The 20,187-nt window shown below is 45.0% G+C and overlaps 1 protein-coding gene across 3 annotated transcripts in view; it reads left to right on the top strand.

Moving 5' to 3' along the window:
- The first annotated feature begins 247 nt into the window (after nt 1-247).
- Nucleotides 248-20,187, top strand: part of LOC142581085 (small ribosomal subunit protein RACK1-like) — a 108,603-nt gene continuing 88,663 nt past the window's right edge. For all 3 annotated transcript variants that reach the window (XM_075691191.1, XM_075691190.1, XM_075691192.1), the window contains exons 1-4: nt 248-452; nt 627-798; nt 875-1,022; nt 13,184-13,387. In XM_075691191.1, coding sequence (XP_075547306.1) covers nt 344-452; nt 627-798; nt 875-1,022; nt 13,184-13,387 — 633 coding nt within the window. In that variant the 5' untranslated portion in view covers nt 248-343. The remainder of the gene's footprint in view (nt 453-626; nt 799-874; nt 1,023-13,183; nt 13,388-20,187) is intronic.

Below are 20,187 nucleotides of genomic sequence, written 5' to 3'. Positions count from 1 at the left end.
CGCGTGGTGTTTATACATCTCGGAGGCCATATATAGACGTTTGAGACTGGGTGGTAGCATGCAGATAGAGGGGTTTTGAATTAGCTTTAGGTACAGCGCACTAAAATAATTATAGCTCAGTAAACTTCAGTCGCACTCAACGCAGGGCGCAGACTCGCACAGCTCTCACAACTGATCTGAACCAGTGCAATAGAGGAGGCACTGTCTGCACTTAATTTGTAGCGCCCTCTATGTAAGTGCGCCACATTACCGCAGCCGCATGTTCACGTGCTGAAATGCGTAGCAACGTGCGCACTTCTCTAACTCTACTCCTACTGTAAAACATACGAGTTTTTGAGGCGACATGACTGAGCAACTACATTTGCGAGGCACCCTTCGTGGTCATAATGGCTGGGTAACACAAATCGCCTGTAATCCAAAGTTTCCTGATACTCTCCTTTCATCATCCCGAGGTCTGGTAACTCGTTTACGTTTTTTCAACTAACGCTACTAGTCGCCTCGAAACATCCAGTGTGTGTGTTTCTTGCCAGAGTGTTTTATGTTCAATATAATAGTTAACGTAAACTTAGTGTATGGGTATTGTTCAAGTTAGTCTCTGCAGCGGTGCGTTTGATTTTTCATTGCAGATAAAACATTGATCTTATGGAAGCTTACTCGTGACGACATCAATTACGGCATCCCAAGAAAGCGTTTGAAAGGGCACGGGCATTTTGTCACAGACGTTGTGATGTCCTGTGACGGCCAATATGCTCTCTCCAGCTCGTGGGATAAAACACTGCGGCTTTGGGATCTCTGCGAGTAAGTTGCTCGATGGGTGCTTTCGTGTCGTGTTATTCGTTATTTCATCTTGTAACAACCTGGTATGGTCTTGCAGGGGGACTGCCACTCGTCGATTCGAAGGTCATGATAAGGATGTTTTGAGTGCAGCGTTTTCTGCAGACAATCGGCAGATCGTGTCAGGATCACGAGACAAAACGATCAAACTGTGGAATACTCTAGCAGAGTGCAAGTATACCATCAAGGTAACCAACTACTGCATGGTATTTTTCTTTTTCTGTGAACAGCAGATTGCTGCCAAGGTACTTATTTTCTGCATGTGTTGTCAGTTTACCGCATTCCAATTGCATCGTTAAAGTGTGGTTATCTGTCAGTAACTGGTGGAGTGCCATGATTCTCACACTCTTGGCTTCACTTAGTCATAGATGCTGAAAGAAGAATTATTATATCTTTGCAAAATGTGCAGTTGCTTAAGCACCGACAAAAGATTTATACTGTTTTAAAAATAATTGAAAACTAATAGGTTTCAATTTGACTGCAGTTTCTGCACCAGTTATTGACTGTGCCATGTGCGGTGCCACATGACCTCACACTCTGAAATTGCAGCACAGCACCTGCCTAGCTCGTGACCCTTGCAAATTAAGAAGCAAACTACAGTGACAAGGTAGCTGTATATTCTGCTGTGACAGATTGACGATCTTTAATGAGTGCACACGCATATCTAAAACACATTTGTATTTTGTGTTGGCCTAAGTATCTTGCTCATCAAGAAATGCGGTGTATACAACACTGCTTGAGTGAAAGGAAGTTAGCTCTCCATAATTCTTTTATAAACCTGTCCTGACCACTTTCCAGACCCTGAACCTGTGCTCTGCTCCTTCAATGAACTAGGTTGAGTGTTTTAATAAAAAAGTCTGAAACACTGCTGTTCCTGCACCGCAAATGGGCAAGCACAGCTCTAAGTCCTCTGCTACAAAGAGCTTGCGCAGTGCCTACACTGCCTGAACTTCCAAACCAATAAGTGCAAGTCTGCCAAGAACTCGTACATAACTGGTTTCTGCTCAGTATAGGATACTTAATGTGTACAGGTGGCATGTGTTGTACTTCCTGAGGGTTGCAATGTGGGCTTGTTGGTAATGCATCTTCAAGGGGTGTACGGTAGGGTGATTAAAAGACTGGACAAAAGAAGACACACAGCGCTGGACACATAACGCTGTGTGTGTCCGTGTGTCTTCTTTTGTCCCATCTTTTAAATGCGCTACCGTACACACCTTGAAGGTACTCCCTGAACTAGTGCAGAAAGTTAAGCCAGATGAAGAAAGTCAAGTGTCAGTTAGTTGTACATGCAGGTGTGAGTGTGCCAGCTGAAATTACTGCCGTTTTTTGGAATGCACTCTTTTGGGGATAATACGAGTTCACTTATCAAAGAGCTGTGCTGTACCAATGTCACACGGTCGCTTTTGGTCATGATCAGGTGTGATCCTGGATTAAGTTCAAGTGCACCAGTTGTCGTTAGTGAGTCCGAAGCACTTATAAAATTTGTTTAATAAGTGTAAAAATTTTAATAGAAAACAACTCTCTTTTTATTATTCAACATTAATTAAAGGCCGACAGAAAGACAAAGGACAAAAATGAAGGGAACACAGAGCGCTGACTGTCCACTGCATTTGCAATCTACGCATGCATATTATTTTTGCCTCTTGTTTACAGTGCTCTGTATGTTCACTTTGTTCTTGTCCTTTGTCTATGTCATGCTATGGCTAACAATGAATCCACACCAACTTGCCTAGCCTTCAGTTCTCTTTAAGAACATATAATTTTGTTTGTCATTACGCATAAGATTTTGTCTGCTGATCATCTGAAACTCTCAGAACTACATGGTCATCAGCCTACAATCCCGATCAAGAGACTCGATCACAATGCCTGGATCGCAATTGCCTGGATATGGAGCAAGGTCACGATCTAAAGTGACCATGTAGTAGCACTCAATGTGGATTGATCGTGTGACACCGGTATTGCATATACTACATCGCCCTTCCTGGCATGTATTCATTGCTACCTCTTGTTTCACAGTTGCTTCCCAAGCTGGTTTTCTAACGACCTGGCTGCTGCATCTTGTTGCTGTTGTGTCTTTCCTGAAATACATTTTAACAAGTGAGTGCACTAGTATTGACTCTAATACAATAGCGTTGTATGCACTGAAACTTGGCCACGACATGCCACTGGAATGCTGTGTTTGTGGTGGCACAGAGCTCTTTTAAGTATCATATCCTTCACGTGCCCACACATGCAACTTGTTCAGCTTCTCCTCGATGAAGTGCGCAGCTTAGCAGTTCTGAAAAGTCCCTGTCCATTGTCAGCCACAACAAGTGCGTTCCCAAAATTGGGAAGTGTGATGCAAAGACCCAGTGGCACTGCCCACTAGCATATCATGAGCACTGTTTACAAGTCTTAGATTGCAGGCTGAAAATATAGGTAACTATTGAGTTCATTGGGATGAGCTTGAAGTTCAGTGTTTGACGGAAGCCCGTCTGGTCAGGATGAAACATAGTGAAAAGGTAGGCAAAACCTGGGGCACTGCGCCGACCAATGTAAAATTTAAAAGAAAGAAAAGAAGACAAAATGAGCTTCATAACATAAGAACAAATGAAAAGCTACACATCCTTGGAAGCTCATAGTTGCCTCACAAGCAGCCTCTTAGGGCTAGGGTGAAAGGTCTTGTTAGTGGCAGCATTGTTATTACTGGAAAATGTGAGCAACTGAGTGATGTGACAGGCACGCACTGTCACTGGTAATTTCTAGCAATATTGTAACCAAGCAGTGGGCAAGCAATGAGGACATAGACATGAATGCAGTGCCATGCAGTGGGCAAACAATGAGTCGCAATAGACAGCGTACTTTACCCTTGAAAATGTTACGTTGCCTGCCACATAATTGTATATTTGGACTGATATATTCGGGCAAAATTCAGTGCTCTCACACATCCCGACAGCACTCTTTATCTCGACATTGCTGAATCGCATGGCACTTGAAGAAATGAGACTGTTGCTGTATACCGAGCAGAACACATTGGCTGCTATGGAACGACCACAAACGTGTCAGCTGGTTCCATATTGGTATGCAAAATTGATATGCCAAATTCATAGATGTACTGCAGCCGAATTTCACTGTGCACACCTGAAAATGCATGATGACTTAGTGCAAGTTTGCCTGTCAGCTTTGTAATTTCTTATGTGAGCAACAGTTGCTTTTGTGCATTATAATACATTTATTTCAGATACTGTCAATCCCAGTGGGATTTTTACAGTTTTAGAGTTTACAGGTTACAAATACGTGCTTAACTTTACAAAACTTCAAGATAATAAATTATGAAAAAGCTATTGTGCAGGTTTCACATGTTATAGACCTTTCTTAATGGGTGGCATCATATTGCATATGCAATGGTGCCATCTATGAGCTATCGGCATGCTTGCTTGTGCGAACGCTTCGAGTTATATGCCAGGTATGCGCTCCGTGGTACTTTTTGGCAGTTGTTTTCGCACTCGCAGTGGTCTATTATCTTCTATGTTGGAAATGGTTCTACGAGATGTACTGAAATGATTTTAATTGACTTGGCCAGAGTTTCGCTTGCTGGTGAGGCAGACAGAGTACTCGGCACATTGTGTGCGCGCGTGCTTGAGCCTACAATCAGCCTCGAAGATCAATTGTGTATTTCTAAAAGCTTGTTTCATGAATGTGACCTTATTGCAACACTCTCGCTGTAATTCTTAGCTGTGGCTTGGCAGCAACCACATATATGATAATCGCAACGGCGTGGGTACCGTTCTGCCATATGCAGAATAAGTTATTCTGTTTACTTTGGCTGCCATTAAAATTATCGTCTGTAGATACATCGCGTGACTGCTTAGTTTGTTGGATGCTGTTTCTGCCCATGAATACAACAGTTTTGGTTAGTAATAACAGCATATTGCACAGTGTCAATCACGTTTGTCAAGTGGCCGACTGCAGACTGCGCTGGTGTCAGAAGCGGTGGTATATAGATGCTGGGTTATAGACATATTTATTCTATACAGCGAATGGCCTGAGCATGCAGTATGACCCTGTGTAGTCTTATTTCAGCATTAGCCAGTGCATTTTCTTTCTTTTTTTCTTTTTTTTTCTTTGCAAAAGACGGCGACCTAGTTAGTCCAATTAAAAAAGGCGTATGCAATTCAAACTTTACAAGCCGCCAGATGATGAAAGCCGATTTTTGTTCGGTATTGTCTGTTCTTTACGACGCATTCGCCCATTTTACGGAAAGTGTGTCCTCACTAATTGCCTTGGCATTCTTTTTATATGATCCCCTTTGAATATTACTGCTTTACTGGGCAAAAAGGCAATGCTGAAACACAACGCATATATGTGTTGTGCTGGTTTATCAGTCGCAGTGATCGCTACGTTGAGCCATGCCACTGGCCTCATAGAGAAGGCTAATGTAGGCATAACATAGTGATTTCAAGTCTACTAAACCTGCGTGAGAACAATGTCAGTGGTGACACAAATATTTTATACTGATTGGAGCTTAGATGTTCTGGGGTTGCATTAGGTTGGCCGTACACAAGCACTTCTGGATTTTAGTTCCTACACCCAGCGATCACACTGGCAATTCACAGATGTTGCTACCCTTCATCGAGTGGAAGCCAAAATAGTTTACAACATGTACACATACTGCAGCTGATGATCCACGCCGCATGTTTGCACAGCCAAGGAAAATTTCTGCATACTGTAGTTACTGCTGCACAGTAGTCGAAAGGCTACACAGTGGCTCCGCGATGATCTTGTATCAACTGACATCATCATGTTACTTTCTCGGAGGAGACGCTAAAATATTTTCATTGTTTGGTAGCGCGCGATGGCAGCTCACTCAAGCAATGCGACGGCATGCTGTTTCCTCCTCACCTGATGAGAAGGTCTATAGTGTGCGTCTCTTCATTCTTGAACACTGCAGCTGCAGTAAAGTTCAGCTGCATTATGACTTCTGTGCTTCATTAACCGTTGTGGCACCGGTACAGGCCTTATAATTGTTAAAAGGTGCGCATGAATGCAACTTGTCATTGTCATATTGTGAAAGTTAATCCAAGTCTCAAGTGTGCATTTTGGATGACCAGCTAAACTCAGCTTTCAAGTGTTTTTGCAAGAGATCAAAGACAGAGAATTGGTCTGAGGTATACACCTGTGCTTTGATGATGCTGCAAAAATTAGTCATCTTTGCTGCTAGCTGTTAGAGTAAAACCTAGTTCATTTGTCATTACATTCATTTGTTTTTCGCAAACTAGGATGCTTGCAGATTTTGTTTTTAATCCTTACTTATTCTCACTCAACGAGCCAAGGATTAAGTTCAATTAAAAATTGTTCTTTTCTCAGTAAGAGGTCTGATCTTGTAGTGTAGGTGCAACTGAGGTTAATGCTTCCCACAAGCAATTCAGGCTGTTGAAAACAATTATTGATGCTTCGAATAGTTACAATTTGGTTTGACTTTCACATTAAATAAACTATCATTTAATTTTTCATGACAGAAGTATGAATATATGTGCATATTAATAGTAGCTACTTGGCAAGCTTATAGGCAGAGTATGAATCATCTCTGTTGCTGTGATGCTGCATTTGGTTTATTTTTATGTCTTCTAGTGCTTGTGCTTTGTTGTGCATGCGGAAATCTTTTTGTATGTTGGGCTGCTCACTGCACGCTCCTGTTCATAAAGGCATTGAATTGGTCTATTTTGTGAAGTAGCTTCCTTGATGAGCTATCATTAAAGGGACGCTAAACAGAAACACTAAATCACTTTAGATTGATACCATATTCTTTCAAAACTCTCCTTTCGTATATTTTGCGATAAAGGATTGATTTCCTCTAAAAGATAAAATGAAGGCCAAAGTTCCATTTTTAAAATTTTTACTAAATCCCAGAGCTGGTACATCACTGTGATGTCATGGATTTCGAAGTATTTCTTGTATGAAGCTGGGCGTTCGGCAGATGCAAGGCACCACGAAGGTGGTCTATGATATGTTGATAGCAGGAGTCTGCGAGTTGGTGAGACAAGAATGGTCCATGGAAGGATGTTGGTCCAGAGCTGCCAAGGACAAAACTTCTGTAGAAGATACGTCCGAGAGCGTGTCATGGGAGCTGGTTGTGGAACCGTTACGTGGGGGCATAGAAAGTGGGCAGTGAGAAAGAGCATCTGGATCTTCGTGCTTTTTACCAGACTTTTAGATGGTCTGTCATATTTTTGCGGATGAAAAATCCAACGACTCAGACATCCAAACAAGTTCTTGAGCGTGGAAAGCCAACAGTGGGCATGATGGTCCATAACAATGGTAAAATGGCGGCCTTGGAGATAAGGGTGAAACTTCTGTATGAACAAAACAATAGCTAGGTACTCCTGCTCCGCAATAGTATAGTTCTCTGCATTTGTGAGTGCGTGGCTGGCATACGCAACGACTCTCTCACGGGAATAGTTGTCTTGCTGCAGGAGGACAACACCAAAGGACGGCGCCAATGCTGTGACCGCTAGTGTCTGTGTGCAACAGAGTAGGTGCTGCCTCGTCGAAATAGCAAAGTACAAGTTCAAATGTGAGGCACTCTTCAGATGGTTAAATGCAGATCTGCATTTTGGAGACCACTGAAAGCGAGCACTAGAACCAAGTAATATGTGCAAAAGAGAAGCTATGGAGGCATAGTCGCATATAAATCGGTGAAAATAGGAATCGAGACCAAGGAAACTGCGCAAGTCTTAGGCTCTTTCGGGACGAGGAAAGTGAAGAACTGCACAAATATTGTCAGGATCAGAATGAATGCCACCCTTGATCACACAACGTAATACCATAATTGTCTTGCTTGCAAACGGGCACATTTTGGTGTTATGCTAAAAGCTAGTGTTGACAAGGCACGTTAGAACTTGGTTCAGACGTTGCAGGTACTGAGCAAGTGTTAATGCAAAGATAACAATACCATCTAGATAGCACAAGCAAGTCTTCCACTTTCAACCACGTAGAATGGTGTCAGTCATGCGCTCAAAAGTTGCGGGAGCATTGAAGAGGCCGAAGGGCATGACATTAAATGTGTAAAGCCCATCTGTGGTTGCAAATGCTGTTTTTTCGTTTTCATGCGTAGGAATTAGCCAGAAGGCAGATCAAGGCTCGAAAAGTACACCTTGCAGGGAATCGAGGGCGTCATCCATCATCTATGCACGGCATAGGGGTATACAGTCTTGTGTGTGATCTTGTTCAGCGCTCGGTAATCTGCGAGAAATTGAAAGGGGCTGTCTCTTTTTTTTCTTTGAGCGCTGCTCTTAGGCAGCTGTTTCTGCGTTGGCGTAACTGAGTGAACGAGTGCAGCGGATGAAAGAGCGAACGTGGAGTGCTGCAGGAGATGAAAAAAAGCAGTGAGAGCAAAGAGAGTGCGAGGAGGAAAGTGGAAGAGGAGGGTATGGCAAATGCGTGCGAAGAAAAGCGTAGTGCATAGCAGAAAGCGAAGAAGGGTACGGCGAAAGCATGAGAAGAAAGTGTAGTGCCGCTCAAGATGCTCTACGGCAACGTCATCTACGAGATGACGTCAGAGTAGCGTGCCGTCGTCTGTTCACCAATGTCTTTATCTTTCTTCGGTCACTGCTTTTTACCGGCTAACAAATGTTAAACATTATCCCTCGACGCATCTGCATGTATCAGAAGTTTCTTGAATGTTATCGTTATCGATAGTTCTATCTTTTGGCTGTTGTCACCAAAGTTTTTTGTAAATCTGATTGTATGCATGACGCGAATTGTGCAGTACTTTCTCGAAGCCATGCGGACACCAGCGATTACACTGGAACTTCGACGAGTCATCTATAAAAGACGACACGCTTGACCCGCAGATCAGATTTTCTATGATGGCTGACTCTGCTACATGTCTCTCTCAGGTTCTTTGCCTCAATATATAACGAAATGAAAACACGTATAGAGCTTCGCTCAAATTTTGCCTTAGGGAGTACCATAATCATCGAGGACTTTTTTGTGCCAAAACAACAAGGGATGACCGAGGGCCAGCACAGGGTTGTATAACTTTCCATTGCCGCATGTTGACAAAGATTTCCCTCAATGATTTTCTGCTCGACTAGACACACACAATATGGCTAGCAGCGCATGATAGGCCTGCCGTCTCTCAATCTGATGCACTGTAACAGAAGTCTGTCCCAATGTCAATGAATGGGCGTCAAATGAACCGGCATGCTCTTTCAGCAAAGCAAGCAACTGTTATGTCTGTTAAGGGGTCAGGTCAGAAATAATGGCAGCTGCAGGAGCGGAGGAAGATACAGAACGTCCAGCAAAAGGAATTTCAGCAGGAGCAGGTTCAAGGGGAACAACAGAGAGCGAGGTTCTGAACCAGTAACACAATCCAAAGTGGTGCCTTTGGGAATGAGAATTTTCTTGGGTGTTGCATTCATAGCGGTGACAAGCGCAGAACCATTGCCAAATTGAAGCAGCCCTGATGCAGTGGCTATCCCTTCTGTGAGGCAGTGTGCAGAAGGTAGCTTGGTATGTTCCGCAGTGAGCAGGTGAAGCGGCACATTGTCTTCATGGAGTGAATAGGCGGTGTCGTTCATGTGGATAATGTTGTTCCCGGCAGCAGAAATAAAATCTCATCCTATGATGAGCATATGTGCATGTGAATTTAGCAGAGCGAACTGTATATAGAGTAGGAGACCATCAATAAATATGCAAGCAGTGCAGAGCACAGAAGGTCGAATGGTGCCACGTGAACTGAGTAGCATAGGTCCCCATCATAAAGGGTAGTAACTTTCTGGAGACGCAAACACAAATCACCATGAATGGCTGTTGAACTGGCACCAGTGTCTATGAACTGGCACCAGTGGCATGTATGCAGCTTTTTCTCTGAAAACTGCATTGTTTAGTTTTCTGGACGGCGGTTGGAGAGCTGCAAGGTGTGCTGTAGTAGTGGCATGGCACAGTGAAAGGGTGAAGGGAAGCAGCATCTGGCAGGATGATTAGTAGGAGGCATCTTGGTTGGTGCGGTTGTTGACGGAGAGCGGCACGGAGGTGGAGCATAAGGGCAGCGTTGATAAGTGGCCCCAGCAGAAAACCCATCCCATTCGTACATGTCTTATCCACGATACTCGGCTTGTTGACACCTGCAGCAGAAACATGAAATATCACTGCAATATTCACAATAGTAGACTGGACGAAGACTGACACCAGGGTGGATAGTAGGGTTGGCTCGGTCCACTGGAGGAGGGTTAGGAGGCATCGATTGGACAAGGGCCAGAGACGTGGTAGCAACCTGTGCATATGTGGGTAGAGGCGTAAGGGCTGGAGGGGCCACGTGCGCAGTACCAGCCATTTACGCCAGCTCGTCCTTGATGTTCCGTAAAAATGGTGCTGGAAGATCAAGGAAAGCCCGAAGGTAATGTGAAGCCGAATGACTGTAGCTCTTCTTGTATTATTGCTTGGTTCATCGTCAAGGTGCTTCGTCAAGGTGCTGACGTGTTGCGAAGATATCGGCAGCAGTAGTTGGGTTTGTGATGGCAAGCTCGTTGAAGGCGATGGCCCCAATACCTTTGAGGATGTGGCAAACTCTGTTGGATTTGTTCATCGCAGCTACACAGGGCAACAAAGAGTAAGGATATCCTCGGTGTACGAGGTGTAAGACTTGCTGAGGTGTTGTTTGCGAGCATCGAGGGTCTTTTTCGCGAGGGCAGAAGTCTGTGAAATTAAGCTCCTGGTTGTAAAACAAGGTCTTTGCCATGCCCGTGAGATAAAAGGAGATGTGACGGAGCTTTAGGAGGTTGTCCGATTGGTTAGTAGAACTGGCTCGGTCATAGTCGTCGAGCCAATCCTCAATAGAGTTTTCTACAGTAATTACTGTTAAGGAGCTGTGGTGCTGCAATCATTCAGCCACCGTGGGAACAATGAGTAATACAGTGAAACCTCGTTAAACCGTAGTTGGCCGGAGCTCGGAAAAAGTATGTACTAAATGGTAGTACTGTTTAACCGAAATAGCATGAGATTGCCCACTTACCTGCCGAAAACGGAACTCAGAGAGAGTGCGATGAAAGGGGAAAAAACATGCAGTATTTATTCACTTTGCACGACAAAAGTGTTTCTCAAACTTACTGAAGCTGCGTGCTAGCTTTTCAGCCAGCCCCCTCTTCTCGGCAAACACTGGTATGGCAGATTCCTCGTTGGCCAGTGCATTCTCCGTGCATGTGCGCAGTAGTGCTGCAGAAGTCCCAGGGGAGCTTTTTTCATTGCCGGGTGCCGGAGTTTGAAATACTTTTCATTTGAAATAGAGATACGTTATCGCGCTCCTGTTCTCGTCGCGACGATTGCACTCACGAGGCTGACGTAACGCGCAGCTTATGCCACTGTCGGGCCTGAATCGCCCTTGCTGTCGCTTTCCGTGTCGTCCTCATCACTGTCGCTAGTCAACACTTCGGCAACAACACAAGCAACGCTGACGAAAAGTCGAACCTTGTAGCCGACATGTCTTCGCGGTCACAGCAGCGCTGTCGAGCAATTTCTTCGCATTCCAAATGCTACACACTGTAGTCAACAGCAGATCCCTGTTGCGTGCCTGCGCTGACTTCTTCATGTCACGTTTGATAGCACGGACGATGTCTAATTTTTCTTCTATGCTGAGCACCTGGCGTCTTTTTTATCCGAGCTTCGGAACGACGCAAGTCCTCGCTTGCACGACGCCATAACTCTCTCTGGCACGGCGTTGAAATGATGTTGATGTGGCTTCACGCGCAAACGCACAGGGCGCCTGGAGACCGTTGTTTCGATCTCTGAGGCTTGTTGTTCTGCCGGGCCTCCCGATGGAGACGGTGCGCCGCCGTGTTTGTGCGACGAAAAGTTGAAACGCGACGTTTTAACCGATGCGTACGCAATAAGCTGGTACGGTTTATGCGGATACAAAACACATTATGTTCAATGGCTGCTGAGTCGGGGATTTGACTTTACTACTTTTAAAACAAAACTACTGTTGAAGCGGGTACGGTTTAACATGGTTTTACTGTACATGGATTTGTCTGATCTTCATGCTTATTGCTTCAGATGTTCTTGTGGTTTCGTTTATTACGCTTTATCTGCCTTCATTCTCCCAAATTTCATAGCAATGTATACTTCTCTAAGTACAGAAGGCTTGGCGAATACACACATTCGCTACTTATTTCAGTGGTTCAGCCTGTTGAGGTGTCCAAATCGAAATGCACCAAGTGTTTCCATGCACTGGCTTGTCGGCAACAAATTGATAAGGACCCTCTACGCTGACTGTTGATGCATGCATCTGTGACGTGATGGTTTCAATATCGGGCTTCTGTGCTCGAGGTTCTCTGTTCGAATCCTGCCATCAGGTAATTCTAATAATGTTTATTTAATTATCTATTACACACTACTTTGTTGAAAATGACAAGTTTACAAAGCCACAAAGCCATTTAAAGTCAGAAGGATAATATTTAGGTAAATTCATGTACTACCCATCATTCCCATACTGGCATCCATCCCACTTGCAGCTTTCACAGGCACTAGCACCAAAATTCCCTCTACATAAAACTCTATGCAGTTCTCTACATATGCACTGTGAAGTCCAACGAACAGATCGGGATCACACTGGTGACCACTGACGATCCAAGAGGCTACAGCTGTTGAAACCGGGACAGTATACATAGACGTGCTGGTTTGCTCGTCCTGCGACATGCCGGCGAACGGTGGGCACAAGCGGTGACCTGAACGAAGCTCCAGAAGTTAGAGTGGGTGGGCAGAGGACCGAGAAACAACCTTCATCAAATGTGATGTAGCAGTTAGGCCGATTTTTTATTGAGCCCGAAAGATGCGGCAAAGCTCTCGAGCAGTGTCCACACTGATGATGCGTCCCCACAGACGATAAAGAAGAAAGGCAGACATGATAATATACAGATAAGAAAGATGTACATAACAAATTCCTACATTCTTAAACGTAATTTCTGGGTCTTCCTGGGTGTCTGCTTTTTTTAATATCATTATAATGATTTTAATCTGTTCAGGTATACTTTTGTTTGCCGTGGTGTGGTTGGTTGTTGTTCCTTGCAGTTACCATTACCTTCTCTGAAGTGTACTTGCTTACATGGCGAGCTGTCGTAACTGATAATTTATGCAGCAGCTACATTTGACCCTCATTGAGGATTGCATAATGATGTTGGGGTTACCATTAAAATTTACCATAGAATAATAAGTGTAAGTGCCGCGCCTCTCATTTGTATTCTGTTCTGTTCCTCTGTCATGAGTGTTCTAAATTTTAGGTAATTTTTACATTATGAAAAGCACGGGGGCATGTGTCCTCGGTGAACATCGTAAGAACTAGTCAACCATAGATGACTGCTTCTTTCTTTCTCAGGACAACCAGCATGAAGATTGGGTATCATGTGTACGCTTCTCACCCACACCTGGGGACCCAACAGTGGTCTCTTGTGGCTGGGACTGGAAAGTGAAGGTGTGGAATTTAGCCAACTGTAGGATGCATGCCGAGTACAGCCACTCTGGATATCTCAACACTGTCACTGTGTCTCCAGATGGCACACTCTGCGCTTCTGGTGGCAAAGTGAGTACCCTCATTTCTAGCATATAATTTGTCAGCTTTCTGTGGAAGCTTGATTAGTTCCTTCGCCATTCTGAGGTGATAACGCCATGGAGTAAGGTAGACAGGAAAGCCAACTCCGGTGCCACACAGTGGATTCGCTTGGGACAAGTAGACCTCTCCCTGTTTGCAAATTGTGTGTGCGCCCCACCCTTAGAAGGTTGCGCATATGTTTATGGAGTGAACCATTGTCTTTTTATTGGTATAACAACACAGTGTTTTTGAAAGTACACGGTGCCTTTCAGTCGGCATATGCATCATACATAGATCCCATGACCACAAAAATTATACAGTCGAACCCGTTTACATCGAATTATTCCATATGTCGAACAATTTCTGGACACGGTATAGTTACAATGAGTATAAATGGCAAAAATTACGCATACATCGAACAAAACTAGTAGCGACTCCAGATATATCGAACGTCAAGCGGCGGAAAGTGCCCCCGGAAGTTGGCTTTCCCTCGCGGTAAAGGGAAAATCCGGCGGCGCGGCTCCATTCAACCGCTCTCCCTACGTGACCGCGCTACATCGGAGCCGCCGACACCCCCCCTACAAATAATGATCCTGGCCCGCCCGCCCGCAGCGCTTGCTCAGACAGCCAATCAGAGGCTCTTGTGCCCTCGTCGTGCAAGATGGCAAAAATGCGAGTTGTCTCGCTGCTTATCTGATTCATTGTGTGCGCCTTCTCCCGCAGTGTTGCCGTGATGAAGCGGCAGAATTCGCCTTTCGTCGTGAAGCTCGAAATCATAAATCGGGTCTAACGCGGTGACAAGTCAGATGTCCCCGCAACGTACAAGATTCCGAGGTGCACTCTCGGCTCGATCTTGAAGGGGGAAATTAGGGCTAAAGCGGCCTAACTCGCGACCCGGTGCCCGTAGTGCCCGTGGCGCCCGACGCGTATGCCTGGCCGTGTACGAGTGGTTCATCCAAAATAGCTTCAGCCGTACCGACTTCCGCGTGCTCGGTGATGACTGTAAATTCTGATTAATGCGACGAACCCGTTGTCGTTGTTGCCAAAGTTTGGAGCGAGCTGTCAGAATTTCCGGAAGCTGTTGACGAATCAACGGTGGATGCGTTTCTGAGTGCAAATGATGTGTTGTGACCACAGGAGAGCCCGGAAACGATGACTACATTGCCGACATCGTGCCGAGCACAAGTGAAAATGGGCACTACGAGGAAAGCAACGACCGTCTTTGGCCCACATCCTCCGAAGTGATTGGTGCGCTCGCACTAGTCCGGTGCTTCTGCGCGAATGCGGAATGCCTCAGCTGCTCCGACTCCTTAGACAACGTGGGGAAGTGCGTGCCTCGCACGCAGTGAAATTGCCCAAGCAGAAGAAAATGCAGGACTATTTCGTGCGAAACTAAGCTAGTTTCATCAATAAAGGGATTATATAAATGGTATGTGCTTTTATGACATCCAATTATTTAGCAGGCTTATATCGAATTATGCTCTATATCGAACTGATAGGCGTTTTTTTGCGAGTTCGATATAGCCGGGTTCGACTGTATTGCCCTTTAAAAATGGAACATTTCACCCCCGATAATGCACATCTTTACTGTGTTGAAACAAAACTTAGCTTTAAGGGGTCCTGAACCACTTCTTATCGAAGTCTATAAATGCATTTGAAGTTAAAATAGACTATTTATTTATTTATTTATTTATTTATTTGTACCTCAAATACCCCTTTTGGGATTTTGCATGAGGGGTGGGCATATTTAGATCATATTTTCAATAAATGCCTTGAACGATGAATGACTGGAGTGGTGCACCGCTTCAGCAGGTAGATGATTCCAGTCTTTCGCTGTTTGAATGAAGAAAAAGTTGAGATGAGTGGTGGTGCGAGCTGGAGGGGGATAAACAGCCTTTGAATGGCTATGACGGGATGAAGTGCGATGTGCAGGCGTGATGTTGGTCTGGTGAAGCAGCGAGTGATAAAATTTGTAAAAGAGGCATAATCTTGCTGTTTTGCAGCGTTGCTCGAGGGTTGGAAGGTTCAGAGATGACTTAAGTTTAGTAGCGCTAGTGTAGTAAGAGTAGTCGGAATGAATTAACTGTGCTGCACAATTCTGTATGGATTCCAGTGCTGTTGCCAGGTTAGATTGGTGTGGGTCCCACACTGAGCATGCGTATTCCAGTTTGGGTTGAATGATTGTTAAATATGCGAGTAGATTTACTGAGGGGAGAACAAGACGTAGATTACGGTGCAGGTAGAATAGTACACGATTGGCATCATTGTAATGCTGCAAATGTGCGAGGCCCAGCCGAGGTTATTGGACAAGTTAATACCTAAGTACTTATAGGAAGTCACAGCACATATTTCCAAACCAGCGATAACGTAATTAGCTGAAATAAATAATTGGTGACAATGGAAAGTTAGTAGCGACGTTTTTTTGACGTTGAGGGACATTAACCAATTATTACACCGAGTTTTAATGACGTTAAGGTTGGACTGGAGAGCACGAGAATCAGCATCGTTAGTAGTAGGACGATAGATTACATAATCATCAGAAAATAAACGAATTTTGGAAGAACAACGTATTGGTAAGTCATTAATGTATATGCCTTGCGGCACGCCGGAGATAACGAGTGATAAATTAGACGAGCATTGGTTAGTGTAAGCGAACTGTTGACAGCTAGTCAGAAAGTTGCGTATCCATTGGAGAAATCAAGGGTTAAGATTAAGACGCGATAGTTTTAGGAAGAGCCGTTCATGAGGAACCTTGTCGGAAGCCTTTTGGAAATCTAGAAAGAGGGCATCTATGGGGTATGTTTTGGTCAAGATGCAAGCTGATGTCATTAACAAAGAGAGTTAGTTGAGTCTCGCAGGACATGCCTTTCTGAAAACCATGTTGATTAGGATTTAAAAAATTAGCAGATGTTAGATAATTTACAATATGAGAACAAATTATATGCTCCATTAGTTTGGAACAACTAATTCAAAGTAAAGTATTTCATAAATACTTTGCCACAAGAAGTACTTAATGCGTTCAGCAGAAGCAGAGTTATTGGCAGTCGAAGGTCACGTACGATCCCATTCATGGTGCTTCTGCTCCTTCCTCAATGACTTGCACTGCTAAGGCTACGGCGGAGCAGGGCGTCCCCACAACACTCCGCCTACTGAACATCACCATGTTGTGCAGTTCAAATTTGATTTTGGATTTTCACGTAGACGCCACTACCGATTTTGGTGCCTACGACGCGCCAGACCCAGTTGTCCTCAGCGAGCTGCAGTGCGCTTAGCCAGCAGACTCATCGCAGTGGTCACAGTATCTACACTACGTAACAGACAGCTACAGTGAAACCTCGTTAAACCGTAGTTGGCCGGAGCTCGGGAAAGGTACGTACTAAACGGTAGTACTGTTTAACCGGATAGCATGAGATCGCCCACTTACCTGTCGAAAACGGAACTCAGAGAGAGTGCGATGAAAGGGGAAAAAACATGCAGTATTTATTCACTTCGCGCGACAAAAGCGTTATTTTCGTTTGATGCCGCGGCGGCCTAGCACGCCGACGACAGCGGCCTCAAACTTACTGACGCTGCGTGCCAGCTTTTCAGCCAGCCCCCTCTTCTCGGCAAACACTCGCATGGCAGATTCCTCGTTGGCGTTACGTATTCACCGTGCACGTGCGCAGTAGTGCTGCAGAAGTCCCGGGGGCGCCTTTTTCATTACGGGTGCCGGAGTTTGGAATAATTTTCATTCGGAATAGAGTTACGTTATCGCGCTCCTATTGTTGTCGCGGCGATTGCATTCATGAGGCTGACGCAACGCGCAGCTTATGCCACTGTCCGGCCTGAATCGCCCGTGCTATCGCTTTCCATGTCATCCTTGTCACTGTCGCTTGTCGACACTTCGGCAACAACAGAGGCAACGATGGCGAAAAGTCGAACCTCGTAGCCGACATATTTGCGCGGTCGCAGCAGCGCTGCCGAGCAACTTTTTCGCATTCCAAATGCCACACACTGTAGTCAACAGCAGATCCCTGTTGCGTGTCAGCGCGGACTTCTTCGTGTCACGTTCGATAGCACGGACGATGTCTAATTTTTCTTCTATGCTGAGCACCCGGCGTCTTTTATCCAAGCTTCGGAACGACGCGAGTCCTCGCTTGCACGACGCCATAACGCTCTCTGGCACCGCGTCGAAATGATGTTGATGTGGCTTCACGCGCAAACGCACAGGGCCCGTTGTTCCGATCTCTGAGGCGTGTTGTTCTGCCGGGCCGCCCGATGGAGACGGCGCAGCGCCGTGTTTGCGCGACGGAAAGTTCAAACGCTACGTTTTAACCGATGCGTACGCAGTAAGCTGGTACGGTTTATGCGGATACGAAACACATTATGTTCAATGGCCGCTGAGTCGGGGATTTGACTTCACTACATTTAAAACGAAACTACTGTTTAAGCGGGTACGGTTTAACGAGGTTTTACTGTACATGCAACTGTAGTGCCTATTGGCAGCGTTTTCTTTGTGCATGTCAGGGCTCGAATGCACGCTTGCACTCATTTGCTCCAGTCTGACTATGCTATGTGGTGCGAATCGGCTTTGTCCTGCACCAGCTTGACCGTCTGATAGTAGCCACGTCCAACTTGCGCATATTGAAGCACTATCAATGGTGCAATACAAAGTGAACCAGGAGCAGCCAGGAGTGAGCGCGCACTGGCAAGTGTGCGTGTGGCCCGACCTTAAATTTCGTATGGTTCGAGGCTAGTTGTGTGTTCAAAACAAGTCTAAATTAGCGAACCCGACGGCTACAACACTCATAAGCATGGTGGCTAAAGTTTAATTCCTATGCGGCCGGCTGCGGCTGAGAGTGACCAGACGATAATTCGTTTCTTCCGGAAGTACATAATTATAGAAATTCGAAAGCATGTTTTAGCTTACTTCATACTGTTTATACAGTTAAATCTCGATATAACGAAGTCGGTAAAATCAGCAATTTGCTTCGTTATATCGAAATTTCGTTGGATTGAAATTTGACCGTTTATGCAAATAAGTACAGTCGCTGATCGATTTTGCTTACATGGTAAGGGGCCGCAGAATTTTCTGAAATATCGGGAAATCAAAAAAAGCAAGCTTGAATGAGAAAACTATTTATTTTTATAATTTGGGAGTTGGTGACGAATGATACAGTTTCATACCACGTAGGTCGACAATATCTTCACATAGGCGGTACGAATTAAGCGAAGCCAGCCATGCTTTCGTGTGCACTCCGCCCCCGTGACTGATAGTGTCGTCAGCACAGGGACGACGTTATTAGGAAATGCACCAGCAGTGAGAAGGGAATGCGTCGTCTGCCCCTTGCTCCAACGGGTCACCAAAGCTCGCGATTACACAACATCCACTAGTTAACGCATGGGAAGACAGCTTGCATGGTGCCACACCGTCTCGGCATGCCCACTCTTTGCACATGCGGCAGATTACCTCTAAAGCAGGTTGCATGGCTCCGTATGCATTCAGCCACGCTTACAGCCATGTGCAGCCACGGCCGAGACGCGCACCAGCTTACCCCTCACCCCCTCGCACGCGCTTCATCATGTTATCGCAAGTTCACTCCCCTCCCTCTTTCCCTTTGCTCGCGTGGAAAGGCGTCACTTGTGACGCCATCATGTTTCTTATCTCACCCTCACACACTTTCACTCGCACCTAAAGCACACAGTGCGTGGGGCCCAGTAGGATATTATCGCACTCAGACTTTATACGGAACCTGATGCGGCTCAACTTCGGCGGCCACTCTTTTCGCCCGCTTGAGATTTATGAGGTGCGCTTGCAAGCAGCCACTTGTAATTCATTCATTTGACCATCTGTGTCCGCAGTAGTTTCCATTTATTGTCTCGGCATTCCTTTGCGGCGGCAGTGATATATCGTTATATTGAAATTGTATACAAACACACTTAGTTATATTGAGGTTCTCAATACAATGTTTTCTTTGGACAAGAGGTTTTGAAAAGTTGTACTTCGTTATATAGAGAATTTTGTTATGTTGAAGTTCATTATTTTGAGGCTTAACTGTATTAAAGTGCACTAATAAATATACGCAGTAGGAAAAAGCATGCTGATTTAATCACACTTCTTGATTGGGCCAATAGCAGATGTGTATGGGAATCTGCTATATTATGAAATAAAGCATCCAGGAAAGATTGAGGAGCAAACTTCTGGTAAAAAGAGAACGTTTGAGAAAAAGGTGACTGTGCTTCCCTTGCGAGCTCCATGTGCCGCGCATTACTGCAAAGTTTGGCTGAGATGTTCACAGTAGCATATGCTATTTGTGGACCGTTTTTTTCACTAAGCCCGAGGAGTGGTTCAGGACCCCTTTAAATGGGTAGTCATTGGGCGAAACACTTGCATTGTATCGACATGCACCTTTGTGTCCCATTATACACATATGTCTTAAACAATATATAAGATACATTTCCTCTAAAGCTATCAGTCATCTTCATCTGAATGCACAAAGCATGCATTAATACATAATCTGTTGCATGGTAACTTCACTATGCCTTATGCTTCGATCGTGTTTGCCACTTCCATTTACTGCTGTCAACTGGAGAAGAAGAAATTTGTGATCCTATGTCCGAAGCAAGACACAGTACCTTGTGGTAATGTCAATCGCCACATCACAAAGTTTGTATAAGTTACCATGACTTTATGAACTGCCACAGTAGCTTAGTGGCTATGGCATTGCGCTGCTAAGTTCAAAGTCACAGGATAATCTTAGCCAAAGGCCGGATTTCAATGTTGTTGCTGTTTCTTATCGCACACTCCATCA

This window comes from Dermacentor variabilis, chromosome 1 (genome assembly GCF_050947875.1).
Source record: "Dermacentor variabilis isolate Ectoservices chromosome 1, ASM5094787v1, whole genome shotgun sequence".
In the NCBI taxonomy this organism is placed as follows: Eukaryota; Metazoa; Arthropoda; class Arachnida; order Ixodida; family Ixodidae; genus Dermacentor; species Dermacentor variabilis.
This window is presented reverse-complemented; position numbering and strand designations above follow the sequence as displayed.